Here is a 15,130-nt window from a genome sequence, read left to right as displayed (position 1 = left end):
GGGTGTCACTGGCTGGGTCAGCATGTATTGCCCATTTCTGAGAGCATTTAAGAGTTAACCATATTGCCCTGGAACTGGAGTCACTTACAGGCCAGACCAGGTAAGGGAGACAGATTTTCTTCTGTAAAGGACATTAGTTACATTAGTTCCAGGTGGGTTTTTATGACAATCGACAAATGTTTCATGGTCATCAATAGGCTTTTAATTCCAAATTTTTATTGCATTCAAATTTCACCATCTGTCATGGTGTGATTCAAATCTGGGTCCCTGGAGGATTACTAGCCCAGTGACAATACCACTATGCCACTGTCTCCCCCACCACTGGATGTGGTGTCAATCATAAGAACAAAGAAAATTACAGCAGAGGAACAGGCCCTTTGGCCCTCCAAGCCTGCACCGACCATCCTGCCCGTCTGAACTAAAAAAAAACTACCCTTCCGGGGGCCATATCCCTCTATTCCCAAAGTGACTGCTTTGTCCTGGATGGTGAGAAGCTTCTTGGGTGTTGTTGGAGCTGCACTCATCCAGCCAAGTGGAGAGCATTCCATCGCACTCCTGACTTGTGCCTTGCAAATGGTGGACAGGCTTTGTAGAGTCAGGAGATGAGTTACTCATCATGGGATTCCTAGCCTCTGACCTTCTCTTGTAACCACAGTTGGTGTCTCTGGTATCCAAGCCAAACACAACACTCAGCCAAGAGCACTAAAACAAATTATGTAATCATTGCCATTTATGGGAGATTACTGTGTGCAAATTGGCAGCTGTGTTTCCCATTTAACCACAGTGGTTACGCTTCGAAAGGTGCTTAATTATCTGTAAAGCACTTTCTGAAGCCTGAGGTTGTGAAAGGAGCTGTAGAAATGGAATTCCTTCTTTCCCTGGGCGGGATTCTCCGGCTGCGTTCGCCCGGCGAGTGGAGGATCCTGCCCACGGTCAATGGATTTTCCCATTGTCGGCATCTCGCCCTTGGCATGGGGGGTGGAGTAATCCAGCTCCCTGTCTTTCCCACTCAGCAGGCTGGCCCTGGGTTCCTGTGCAGGTGTGTCACTCACCACAAGTCATTGTGCAACACAGGTACTGTGCCAGAAATTGATACAAATGGGTTGTACTCATCTGATGTGTCCTGATCCCTTTGGAAGGCACAAAATAGAATTATACTTCAGTGGTAAGGGGAAGTCTTGTGTCTGAGTGGGTTACGTCCCTACCCCTCAGCCACAAGCTCCAGGTTCGCGGAAAGCAGATTCATGACGTGGCCAAACAGATTGATTATCAACCTATAAATCCTTCCAACACACCTGTGGCAGGCAGCAAGAGCGAGAGAGACTCCAAGACAGCCCTCCTGATGTGGAGTGGCACCCCTTCAAGATATAGCCTCTGCTTGCAGATAGTGACTTATTCCAGGTGAAAAAACAAACACCCAGAATTAGGATATAAGCAAGTGCTTTGTCTGTCTCCGACATCCCAAGATGTACAAAGTCTCCCAGAAATAGAAAAATTCTACTCAGCTTTTCTCAGCTGGAGTCCGTAATGTTGGATGGATGTGAAAGGATTGTGCTGAATGGCTTCTTCTCACTTTCCTCTTTATTTCCCCAGAAATATCCTGTTTGTAATATTACTTGACAGTTAAGTGAAGATTTCCTTTTGTAACCACGACCATCCCTGCCCCTCTGCCAAGTACAAGAGCCACCCCAAGGCTAAGTAATATCAGCCCGAACAATAGGTGGGGTGTAAGTAGCTTCAGTTATGGTAATCTGTTCGGTGAATTCTGTGTACCCGAATAGGTGCCGGAATGTGGCGACTAGGGGCTTTTCACAGTAACTTCATTGCTGTGTTTTTCACAGTAACTTCATTGGGTTACGGGGATAGGGTGGGAGTGAGGGCTTAAGGGGGTCGTGCAGACTCGATGGGCCGAATGGCCTCCTTCTGCATTGTAAATTCTATGTGTTCTATGTGTTATAAAGTCATAAAATTTACAGTGCAGAAGGAGGCTATTTGGCCCATTAAGTCTGCACCAGTTCTTAGGAAAGAGCACCCCACTTAAGCCCACGCCTCCACCCTACACCCGTAACCTCACCTAACCTTTTTGGACACTAAGGGCAATTTAGCATGGCCAATCCACCTAACCTGCACATTTTTGGACTGTGGGAGGAAACCGGAGCACCCGGAGGAAACCCACGCAGACACGGGGAGAACGTGCAGACTCCGCACAGACAGTGACCCAAGCCGGGAATCGAATCTGGGGACCCTGACGCTGTGAAGCAACAGTGCTAACCACTGCGCAACTGTGCTGCCCTTTTTAAATACCTTCACCCATTTCTGTTACTGGCTCAGCAATCAGCTCGTCTACGAATATTTTAGCACCAGGCTCCCCATGAACATTGTGTGCGTTTATAGAGAGAGGCGGCGGGCGCCCATCTGGCCGCGCTCCAGTCCAGTATCGGGTGGCACTCCTCACCGACCGGAGTCGGCTATCCCAGGCCAACAAGTGATCCGCGGTGCTAGGGTATCGTTACTGTTAGTAATGTTAATGTAAGCCTACTTGTGACACGAGTGTGACACTAATAAAGATTATTATTATAATCTGTTTGACAGTGGGGCAAGAGCCATTTGGCAACCATTCCAAGCAATCCCTGTCCTTGTCTAGTTTAAAGTTCAGTGTTGCAAGGTTAGAATTCAGAATGACCTCATTGCATATGATTCAATCGTCCTGCTGCGAGGAATTTGAGAAACACTGAATTTTTTATTGTGACGTTGGTAAGAGTAAGTGATTCATAGCAAACCTGTTTCAGTGTCGCAATGACACAATTTTCCCAACCGTGTGGGTGACCCAACATTTATGCGTTTTTTAAAATTTTTATGAAACCAGGGAAAGGAACTCTTGCAAACGGACAGTGAGGGAGAAACAAACTGCAGATTATTGGTGTGGAATATTAAACCTCTTGCCGCAATGTAGTTCTGCCGTCCCAGTTTTGCACCGTTCTGGACACACACACGGTTCAGACAGAGGGCAAACACACCATTGGCCCTAATTGTGTGATTCCTCGATTGCCTCACCCCGCTGAGCGAGCAGGCTCACCTGAATTTACCCAGCTGTTTGTTGTCCTACCAACTTTTCCTCCTCGTAGATTTATTGAGATGTTTTGGTTTTGTTTCCCTCTGAAAGAACTTGCCGAAGGGGATTCAGATGATCGCAGAGTTCTTCGGCCTCTCCATGACCCAGGAACAGATCCAAAAGGTTGCCGGCAGAGGTACATTCCAGGCCATGAGTGACAACTCCCAGGCAACTCACTCCACGTTTGGTAAAGTTATCTTCCGAAAGGGTAGGTGAAATAGAGCTCTTGGGAGGGTCTCCTTTGATCACCTTGAGGCAGGGAATGGGATGTTGTCAGAAACCCTACAGTTCAGAAGGAGGCTATTTGGCCCATCGAGTCTGCACTGACCCTTCGAAAGAGCACTCATAGAATCATAGAATATACAGTATAGAAAAAGGCCATTCGGCCCATCGAGTCTGCACCAGCCCTTGGAACAATCACCCGACCCAAGCCCACACCTCCACCCTATCCCAGTAATCCCACCTAACCTTTTTGGACAGTAAGGGCAATTTATCATGGCCAATCCACCTAACCTGCACGTCTTTTGGACTGTGCGAGGAAACCTGAGCACCCGGCGGAAACCCACGCAGACACGGGGAGAACGTGCAGACTCCGCACAGACAGTGACCCAAGCCGGGAATCGAACCTGGGACCCTGGAGCTGTGAAGCCACTGTGCTACCGTGCTGCCCACTCTACCCATGTCCACTCATCTGTCCACCCAGCCCTATCCCCTTAACCTAACTCGCATATCTCTGGACACTAAGGGGCAATTTACCATGGCCAATCCACCTAACCTGTACATTGTGGGACTGTCCGGAGGGCCCGGAGGAAACCAACGCACACACGGGGAGAACATCCAAAGATGTGCAGGTTAGGTGGATTGGCCATGATAAATTGTCCCTTAGTGTCAAAATGGTTAGGTTGGGTTACAGGGATAGTGTGGAGGTGTGGGCTTAAGTAGAGTGCTCTTTCCAAGGGATGGTGCTCATGGGCCGAATGGCCTCCTTCTGCATTGTAGGGGTTCTATGGATATATGATTCCACACAGGCAGTGACCCAAGGCTGGAATTGAACCCGGGTTCCTGGCGCTGGGAGGATAACCACTGTCACCATACCACCGTTGTTGCTGTTCGGAGAATCTTAGAAACTTACAGTATGTAAGAGGCCCTTTGTTCTTGTGCTGGATCTTTGAAAAAGCAAGTCATGCTTCATTTCAAATCCCTGCCTTATGTCTGTATTAGGACTGTAGGAGAATCCCAACAATTTGCAATTTGTAAGACTGTGAGGGAAGACTACTAAACCGCAGGAGCGATAACACTGGCCAATAGGCATCTTATTGAAACACAGATTTAACCAGATTAACAACAAAGAAATAGCTTTACAAGTAACAGTTCTTAAATGAAAGGGAAAGAAAACCTTAATTCACTATCTACACCTGTCACTGTATATTCCAATTGTACAACCCAATACAGTTCAAATACCACTTATAAATAAAATTAACAATCAGGGTTACTTGCTTCTTTGTGCATACCTTCAGAGAGAGACCCTTTCTGGAACAACCTGAAAATCCTTCTGTCTTGTCGCTCAAATCCTAAGGCAAACGGCTGTTCAACTTAAAATCTTATTACAGACAGCAAAACTACAGACAGACCTGGCTCCTCCCAATAATTACATCATCGGTATCCCAAGCATAAGGCATTCTCCAGTCTCCTTCCACTAAGATGACCTGCATTGCTAGGACTAAACACAATCCCTCATAAGGTATTTACAGGGAAACTCCTAAACATAAATAGTGTTCTCTCTATAAACAAGTAAATGTTCCAATCATTTGCTTTTATGACTCCTTAATCACAGCTTAGCAAACATACAGCTGATATGTATTTGAACCCAGGGTTTTTCATAATATTACTGCAACAAATAAAATACAGTGGCCGGGATTCTCCGAACCCGCACTGGGTCGGAGAATTGCCGAGGGAGCGCGCGAATCCTGCCACGGCACTCCGACGCTGGGCCGCTGATTCTCCAGCAACCAGAGAATTGCGCCGGCACAGTCGCCGCCGCGCCGGTCAAGGGCCGTTGAAAGCGATTTGCCGCGCTCGACGGGCCGAGTGCCCGCCGGCGTGGTTCACATGTGGTCCTACCCGGCAGGACTTCGCCATTCTGGCTGCAGGGGCCGTCCTGGTGGGGGGAGGGGCAGGGGGAGCTGACTCCGGGGCGGGCCTCCATGGTGGCCATGCCCGCGATCAGGGACAACCGAACGGCGGGCACGTTCATTCCGGGGTGGGGCCTAAGTTCCTCCGCGCCGGGCCCCTGTAGAGCTCCGCCATGTTGCCTGGGGGCCGGTGCGGAGACGGCCGTGGCGCGCATGCGCGGACCCGCGCCGGCCATGTCGGGCCAGCTTCTGGTGCCGGAGCAGCGCACAGCACTCCGCCGCCGTTCTAGCCCCCGAGGAAGGGGAGAATTACTGGGCCTGGAGGTGACGCCGGCGTCGCTCGTGCCGGTTTTGGCAATTTCTTACATTCATCACATTTGTAATTCTGTAAATCTCTTACCCTCTGTCCCTGTCCAATTCCCATTTCAAATAATTTATGGAATCACCTTCTTCACCTTTTCAGGAAGAGCTTTCCAGATCCGGGCAACTGAGCGGGAAATATTATCCTTATCTCTTCTCCGGATTTTTTTCCACAATGGTTTTGAATCTGTGACTTGTGGAATTCTCCCAAGCTCCCATTGGTGGGTGGTGAGGGGAGAATTCGGCTGGGGGCCCAATAAGCTGTTTTAAGTCATGTTGAATTTACAGCAGGACCTCTTGCTGGGACCCCCCATGGCATAGAGGGAAATCGGCTGGAGGCCTGCTGAAGAGATGCAGGTGAGGTTCTGACCACCCACACCCGATTCTCCGTGGCGCTAGCGCAAAAGCACCCCAGTGCGAAACACGGCTGCAACAATGAGGCATGCCAATGCCAGGGCTCGCCAGGAACAATGCCGAGGGCTGCCTCCAGAGTTCAGGATGGAGGCTGCCGGCAACCCTGGATCTCCCATCATACCAGAACAGTGGGTTGGGAAGTGGGAGGGGGTTTCCATCTTCCAGCCTCAGAATATTCCCGGAAATCCATCTTCTTTCTCAGGAGGTCCAACTCCCAGCCTCAGAGCGCTCCCGCCGATCCATCGTCATTCTCAGGTGGTCACCTTCTCTCTTCAATAGTGGGTCAGTGATGTTGGACGTCTTTTCAATATGACGTCCAGGCAGGGCGGCGGAGTACGTGCTATCCAGACCTGCCCAGCTGCGGAACACGGCACAAAACACCCGGTTGCATCATCACTGAGGTCGGGGCCAGAGGAGTTGGTGCGATACCCCACCTTCCTCCACAGTGAGAACCCCTCTACGTTCCTGCCACAGAATTCCACCCTTAGTCTTCTGACTCTCTTAGCAGATGGAATTTTGCTTTTCCATCGACCTGATTGAAACCCCCAAACGGTCACACCCCATTACGATAAATCACCGCCTTCGCGTTGCTGAAGACCGCATGACTCCCCGCCAGCTCAGTCCCAATGTCCTGATATATCCGCACCATGTACCCATCCCAGTCAATGTTGCGGTTCTTTTCGCCCACTCCGAGACCCTCTCTTCCTTTGCTGGCTGTGAAAGCGAATAATCACCGCCCACAGTGGCTCATTCGACCGTGGCTTCTGCCAGAGCCCTCAATGAGCTCCATCCAACCCCAGAACGGCGAACACCTCATCCCCTCCCACCAGCCGAGAGAACATCTCTGAGAAGCACTGAGTCGGCTTTGAGCTCTCCACTCTCTCCGCCAGCCCCGCCATCCTGAGGTTCAACCGCACGAGCAGCAACTCTACTCCCAACGAGGCAAACTGATCCTCACGCTGCGGCAAGGCCTCCCCCCGCACCCGTCGACATCTCACCTGGCCCTTTCACTGCATTTGAGGTCTTCCCTAGCTGTTCGCCAATCGGGCCCAAAGCCTCCTCAACAATGGCTTTAAGTGATTCCTTTATCTCCTTGTCCTGCCGCTCGAACTGCCTGTCCAAATGCTTGCCGAATTTTCCAGCTCCTGCGCCATCACCACAGCCAGAGTGTCTAACGTAATGGACGCGGCGGCCATCTTCCCTCATTCAGCTTCTTTTGACGGACCACCCTGCTGGACCTTCATCACATTGGGCTGCTGCGACAACATTCTAAGGCAAAAGCTCTCGAAATCAACTAACTGGGTTTGGACACCAAAATGCCCCGAAAAGGGATCAAAAACAAAGACCCTGCCGGGTGCCACCATTTGTGTGACTTACTTTCACATGGCGACACTGATCTGGATATCCCTTTGGGGTTTCTTTCTATGGTGACTCAAGTGCAGAAAGAACAGGGGACTGGACAGAATGAAAGAATCAGACTGTTGCCAGGATACAGGGCATTGACCCGTGATATTCGGTGTCTGTGATCTCACACCAGCTGAATGTTGAGAGCATAGAATCCCTTTCGGTTTTGGTGTCAGGCAGAGTAACATGCGCTGCCTGTGAAACGATGTACACACATGGATGACACCCTGCAGCATGGGAATCCTGTAATCCTTGTGAAGCAGCTTCTCCTGCTCTCTGTGAGCATCTGTTCATTCTCCCAGTCACACGACTCCCAGAGGAAGGCCTACTACTGCACCTGCGTCTAGGAGTAACTGGTGTCCACAGAAACAAAAAGTCCTTCAACACCTGTAGATTCCCTGTAGATATATTCAAGCCTTTCTCCTTGCCTCAATTATCCAGAAGCCTGGAGCTTACAGATCCCCCATTGCTTTCTCCATGGCAACACCTCAGCCAATCAGTGTCGACTTGCCAACCAATCAGCACACTTTTCCCATGCAGTGTAACTTGTCGCCACCATTTGAAATTTGGCGCTTTTTGTGTTTGTCCTGATGAGTGCAATAATCAGGAAGTTATTACCATTACCCTGTTGTGCCCACAAACCATGTGAGACCTCAAATATATGAGTGAAAGTGCACCACCCCGCCCCCCTGGCCACAGCCATGCTCCCTCCCGGATGATCAACTTGCAACCCCTTTGCTTTGCTTTGCGGGATTTACTCAAGGTTATTCCATATAATTGGCTGAACCAAAGCAGTTTTAATGACTTTGCATCTTATAAATATTTTTTTCTTAAATATAGGTGTGGTTGGAGACTGGAGAAACCTTTTCACGGAGGAGCAGAGTCAAGAGATGGATGCAAAGTTTGAGGCCTGTCTCGCAGGCACAAAAGTAGGAGCCAAACTGAAGTATGACCTGTACTGTTGAGCGTCATCAGCAATGCTGTGAATATTATGATGGACGAGGAACGACTTTTAATTTGAAAAGACAAGTGATTAGAACTGTGACTTTGAAACTCGCCTGGCAAACACCCAAACCCCTCCCATTTAAAAACAGTGAATGCAGCCGATCCACTGGGAGGTGAGAGCTTAACGATACACATTTAGAGCCAAACCTCTGTGGCTCTTTGTCATTTTGCTGACTATTGACATCAAGCACGTAAACCTCTCAGCTCCTTTCACCCCTCATGCCCATACCCCCCCCCCCCCCCCCCCCCCCCCCATCCCATTCTCCTCCTCCCAAAGGTGACTAGCAATCGACTAAAATCCTCCGCTCCGTTTTAGCAGGGACAAATCCTGTCTCAAATCTCTTGCAAGTCATCAAATGCCGAATGCTACCTGGCATGTACAGTATTATCGCAGGCTCACAGGCTCTGCAGCCTGGAGCAGCAATGTGACATGCCCAGGACAAGGACGATTATAGGTGATTGCAGTAAAGTTTGCTGTCACCTGCAGACGGGCAGCCACGGCAGTTATCATTGCCTCAGATGCAGGGAGGCGATCACAGTTATCGCACCTTTTTTGAATATCGGAAGATGCTGGGGTACGCACACCTTGAGTACCTTTTCAATGCTTTGCTTTTCAAAAAAATGTTATAGAGTACCCAATTATTATTTTTTCCAATTAAGGGTCAAAAACTTTTTATAGAGTACCCAATTATTATTTTTTCCAATTAAGGGGCAATTTAGCGTGGCCAATCCACCTAACCTGCACATCTTTGGGTTGTGGGGGCGAAACCCACGCAAACACGGGGAGAATGTGCAAACTCCACACGGACAGTGACCCAGGGCCGGGATCGAACCCGGGTCCTCAGCGCCGTGAGGCAGCAGTGCTAACCACTGCTCCACGTGCCGCCCTTTCAATGCTTTGCTGAAAAATTGAAGACATGCGTTTCACAGTTTGAGACTCTCTTGGGTCAGTCAGCTTTTCATTCTCCTGACATCAAGAGCCTGATATTGCAAAAGCACATGACTTTAAAAATTGCAATTTCTGAGCACCATTTTACAAGAAGGTCATGTCTCACAAAGAAGAATGGGTGATTGCAACACTTATTGAGGAATTCCCCCCCCCCCCCCCCCCCCCCCCCAGCCCCACAGAAGTGTTTATTTGTATCAGTTTGAATTCTTCATTTTTATTTTGGTTTGGATTTTATTTTAACCAATGGAAATACTAGCATCCATAAATAAAATGAATTACTTGGGATTTTGTTGTGTCTTCAATCTGCAGCCTTTAGGTTTACTGTTGTGATTTTGTTGTGTGAATTGCAATGAGATGTTGCAGTGGGATGAAGGATTGTTTAAATGCAATAATGATTCTGTCGTTAGTAGATAATGGTTGCAAAATGTGTATGAGATTGGACATAGGAACATGTGAAATATGGGCCGGAATCCTCTAGCTGTTGTGTAGCCACTTAAAATGGCCAACTCCCGATTCAAAATGGCGAACGGCAAAGGCTGATGGGAAAGTCAGCCAGCAGGCCAAAAACGAGCAGCTGCAGGTTGGCTGTGTATTTACCTCTGGAAAGACCAGACCAGATCGATACCAGCAACCATCAGCATAACAAAACACCAGCCACCTGCATACTAATGAGCAATCCCTGGGAACAATAAGCAACATTTAGACACACAAAGCAAAACCAGACTCTTCGGCGCCAGCAGGAGCCGACACAAAAGGAGGTGAACGAGCACCTCAAGACCGCCCATCGATCAGGGAACCGCTCCAGCATTGGAGAAAATCGAACCAAGTGATTGGGACAAAGTCCAATCACTTGGGACCAGGTACAGGGTCCGCCCCGAAAGGCAGGAAGCCCCCGGGGACTATAAGAATTGAGCCCCAAGTTCAAGTCGCTCTCTTCCAGCTCTCGTCACTCTTCAGCAGCCGATCGGACCTGTAAGTCTTGCTTCAACGCTCGCTACGAGATAGGCACTCCTAGCTATCAATCTGTACCAACTTCGAATCCCGCAGGCTCAGAACCTGAACAAAAGGCCATTTGTTTCCCTGAGCTGGTGGGCTAGTTCCAAGTTAAGTATAGGCCTGTTAGTTGTAGAAGTAGCTTAGACGTAGAATTTATGCATGAGTAGCGATTACTGTGTATAATAAATGTGCTTTGATTTAAATCTTACTAATCGGTGTATTGGATTTTTTTTTTTTAAATAATTTTTATTAAAGGTTTTCATAAAGTATCAATAACAAAATGAGAAAGAAAAAAGGACCCAACAGGGTTAAGTACAAAACACAATCTAAAAAAGCAACCCCCTAAACCCCTCCCCCCCGTACCTAAATAATAAATTAACATTAACACCCCGACTTAAGACAACAGGTGTATACACCCCCTCAGACCCTTCCAGTGTAAAGAACATAAACAAAAATAAAGTAAACCCCCCCACCCCCCGAGCTGCTGCTGCCATTGACCAATGTCTAGCGTTCTGCCAGAAAGTCTAAGAACGGTTGCCACCACCTAAAGAACCCTTGTACCGACCCTCTCAAGGCGAATTTCACCCTCTCCAATTTAATGAACCCTGCCATATCGCTGATTCAGGATTCCACGCTTGGGGGCCTCGTATCTTTCCACTGAAGGAGAACCCTTCGCCGGGCTACCAGGGACGCAATGGCCAGAATACCGGCCTCTTTCGCCTCCTGCACTCCCGGCTCCTCTGCCACCCCAAATATTGCGAGCCCCCAGCACGGTTTGACCCTGGATCCTGTATTGGATTATTGATCATTACTCGGACTTGAACCACGTGGCGGTATCATAAAGATACCTGGCGACTCAAGAGCAAAGGTGATAAAACAGAGCAAGTAAACTAAGGCAAAGTTAGCAACAGTTGGGATTCCCGTTTCCCGCCGGCAGCACGCCCACGCCCACGGGATTCCCAGTGGAATGGCTTCAATGGGAAATCCCATTGACATGCGGCGGGCGTATAGAATCTCACCGCCAGTGAACGGCGCCCCCCCCCCCCCCCCCCGAAGAACACGCTGCTGGGGGACCGGAGAATGCTGACCAGGAGCAGGAGTAGACCACATGGCCTATCGAGCCTGCTCCACCATTCAATATGATCATAACTAATCTTGAACTGCAACTCCATTTCCCCGCCCGCTCACCATATTCCTTAATACCCTGCGAGATCAGCAATCTGTCAATCCCGGCCTTAAAGGTGTTCAACCACGGAGAATCCACGACCCTCTGCAGTCGAGAATTCCAAAGATTCACAACCCTTTGAGTGAAGACTGTTCTCTTCCTCTCAGTCCTAAATGATCGGACCCCTTAGCCTGAGATTCCCCGGCCAACAGGAACAACCCCTCAGCGCCCATCCTATCGAGCCCCTTCCGAATTCTGTAGCTGTCAGTGAGATCCCTCTCATTCGTCTGAACTCCAGAGAATTACCAGCCCAATTTACTCAGCTTCTGCAATAACTAGACTTGCAATTTGGAACTCAGCTACCCACTTGGTGTCACGTTTCTTCATTTAAGTGTCAGACTAGCTGCAGAGATGTAGTTGAGTATTTTTTTTTGTTTATTCAATTAAGGGCCAAACCACCTATCGAATAATATAATAATCGCTTATTGTCACAAGTAGGCTTCAATGAAGTTACTGTGAAAAGCCCCTAGTCGCCACATTCCGGCACCTGTTCGGGGAGGCCAGTACGGGAACATATTTGGGTTGTGGGGGTGAGATCCATGCAGATAGTGCTAACCACTGCACCATCATGCTGCCCGAGATGTAGTTGAGTAGACATCCAAATAGACAGCAGCGATTTCTGCCATTGAGCTGCCATTCTACCTCCATCAGGGAAAGGATTAATGTTGCTGTGCTGACTTCAGCCACTGGATGGCACTGAGAGTCTGACTGGAGAGGCAAGCATGCAGACATTGCAGCACATTTGTGCGTGAATGAAGTAACAAGCTGTGTGAAGCACGTTTCTGCAAATAGGCTTCCCACAGTAAAGCTTTGTGGGCAATTTGCAGAGATCTCAAAGAAATTGAGGCACAGTAGCACAGTGGTTAGCACCGCTGCCTCACAGCGCCAGGGACGCAGGTTTGATTCTGACCTCGGGTGACTGTGTGGCGTCTCCACGTTCTCCCCGTCTCTGCCTTTCTGCAGCAGTTTGACACAACTGAGTGACCATTTCAGGGAAACAGTTAGGAATCAAACATGCTGCCGATGATCACATAGAAGCCAGATTTCTTTCCCTGAAAAGAAAGCGATGCTATTGCAAGAATTGGTGGTTTTGTGGTTATTGTGGGTGACTTTTTAATTCCAGATTTCTACGTTGCAGAGAGGCCATGGCTGCACGATTGTCATTAGCTAACCAAACGTATATTCCAATAGCAATCTTGGGGGGATTCGAACTTGTGCCTCTGGGATATTAGTTCAAGCCTTGGGATTGCTAGTCCACCAACATTATCGACATACCACCGTCCCTGCAGTGTAGACAGGCTGTTTCTGACCTAGCTGATAATGACACTGATATTTATGCTAGAGTTGGGGGAGGGGGGGGGGGGGGGAGTTGAGGGAGAGGGGCAGTTTTGCTGCGAGGAAACTCAGAGGAATGGGTCCAATCATAGAAATTATTTAGAGGGAAGTCTAGTTGGTCAGTGAGGAGGTGGGGAGAAACCATACCAGGCCCACAAGCAATGCTGGAAAGACACTTACCTGCTTGGGCCAGCAGTCCATCCTTTCCTTTAAGCTGCCTGGATTCCTGACCCACAGGAAAGGTAATTGGTTAGCCTAAGAACAAAGAACAAAGAAACGTACAGCACAGGAACAGGCCCTTCGGCCCTCCAAGCCTGTGCCGATCATGCTGCCTGGCTAAACTAAAATCTAAAAGATTTAAAATGGAGGTAAAACCTGAGCCTACAGCATCATTGAAATACTTAAATGAGTACCTTGCCTCATGGAAGTGAATGGGTTTGCCCACCTTCCATTAAAACCGGAAGTAAGTGAGTTGGTTGCGGGTTCTAGAGATTTTACCTTGTTACCTCCCACCAGACCTGGGGTTAAAATGTTCCCTCTCCCCCCCCTCCTCACCGCTCAATCATTCAGACATACTGGAGGGAGATTTTAAAAGTAACTCAATGGGCCGAATTTTATAGAGAGGGCAGAGGTCCTGCCGTCGGGGTCGAAAGCAGGAAACAATTCCACTTCGGGGGGCTGTGGAACACTGGGTGGTACTTTGCCATCAGCAGCAAACCCCCCCCCCCCCGGCCCCCACCCTACACAAGGACAGCCCAATCAGAGCGCTGCCATTTCAGACTTAGCAGCGCCACTGCGAGCGGTGGCCATTGCTGAGATTGCAGCTGCGGGGGGAGATCATCTCATTGGCTGGGCAAAATGCCCACAGAGATGGGGTGGCCCTGAACCGGCCGTTTAAGTGACTCAATTGGCTGTCCAGTGGGCTGCTGGGCCTGCCAACCTTCCCGTCACTGGCAATATTGCATGGTGGCAAGAAGTCATCAGGCTCCCCTCCCAATGCCTTCCCATGCCATTTTGCCGCTCCCCACCTCCTTGCCCATCCCAAAAGAGCCCAGAAAATTCCAGCCAATGATTCCCACTGCCTGAAACACAATTGTGAATCATTGCAGCTACCATTGGCTTTTGTCAATATTGGCCTTTCTTTTTCAGAATGTAGAGTGAGACTATCGTAGTATTTACTTGAGAACAAAGATCCTATTGATCAGCTTCCATGGTGCCTCCGTGAAAACATTGATTGTTCAAAAATGAATAGAATTATTCCCAAGAATGTGGTCCAGCCGGGCCTCCATACTGCTGTAGAACATTCTCCTGAATACATTCTTGGCTCTCTCTACCTTTCACACCACCACCATTGAGGCTGTTTTCGTTAAAAGAGAAGAAGGTTAAGAGGAGACTTAATTGAGGCATACAAGATGATCAGAGGATTGGATAGGGTGGACAGTGAGAGCCTTTTTCCTCGGATGGTGATGTCTAGCACGAGGGGACATAGCTTTAAATTGAGGGGAGATAGATATAAGACAGATGTCAGAGGTAGGTTCTTTCCTCCGAGAGTAGTAAGGGCGTGGAATGCCCTGCCTGCAACAGTAGTGGACTCGCCAACACTAAGGGCATTCAAATGGTCATTGGATAGACATATGGACGATACGGGAATAGTGTAGATGGGCTTTAGAGTGGTTTCACAGGTCGGCGCAACATCGAGGGCCGAAGGGCCTGTACTGCACCGTAATGTTCTATGTTCTATATCCCATTCGATAATTCAAATCCCCTATTATTGGGCTCTAGAATTCTTGCACTTCTCTGTCATTTGATGGGCGGCACGGCAGTGGTGAGCACTGTTTCTTCACAGCGCCAGGGTCCCAGGTTCGATTCCCGGCTGGGTCACTGTGCGGAGTCTGCACGTTCTCCCCGTGTCTGCGTGGGTTTCCTCCGGGCGCTCCGGTTTCCTCTCACAAGTCCCAAAAGACGTGCTGTTAGGTAACTTGGACATTCTGAATTCTCCCTCCGTGTACCCGAACAGGCGCCGGAATGTGGCGACTAGGGGCTTTTCACGGTAACTTCATTGCAGTGTTAATGTAAGCCTACTTGTGACAATATAGATTATTACTATAAGACTTGTTCCTCTACGACTTTCCCACTGGCTGGTGGTCGACAGACGACACCTAGAAATCTAATTGTACTTTTTTTGTTCCTGAGCTCTA

The 15,130-nt window shown here is 49.0% G+C and overlaps 1 protein-coding gene across 1 annotated transcript in view; it reads left to right on the top strand.

The window, feature by feature from the left end:
- Window positions 1–9,539, top strand: part of sult6b1 (sulfotransferase family, cytosolic, 6b, member 1) — a 40,395-nt gene extending 30,856 nt beyond the window's left edge. Inside the window, exons 6-7 of the mRNA XM_072512469.1 lie at window positions 3,164–3,320; window positions 8,263–9,539. Of these exons, the coding sequence (XP_072368570.1) occupies window positions 3,164–3,320; window positions 8,263–8,387 (282 nt within the window). The 3' untranslated portion in view covers window positions 8,388–9,539. The remainder of the gene's footprint in view (window positions 1–3,163; window positions 3,321–8,262) is intronic.
- The last annotated feature ends 5,591 nt before the right edge of the window (window positions 9,540–15,130 follow it).

Source organism: Scyliorhinus torazame, chromosome 1 (assembly GCF_047496885.1).
Source record: "Scyliorhinus torazame isolate Kashiwa2021f chromosome 1, sScyTor2.1, whole genome shotgun sequence".
Lineage (NCBI taxonomy): Eukaryota > Metazoa > Chordata > Chondrichthyes > Carcharhiniformes > Scyliorhinidae > Scyliorhinus > Scyliorhinus torazame.
Note: the sequence above shows the minus strand (reverse complement) of the source record. Positions and strands in the feature narration are given on the sequence as shown.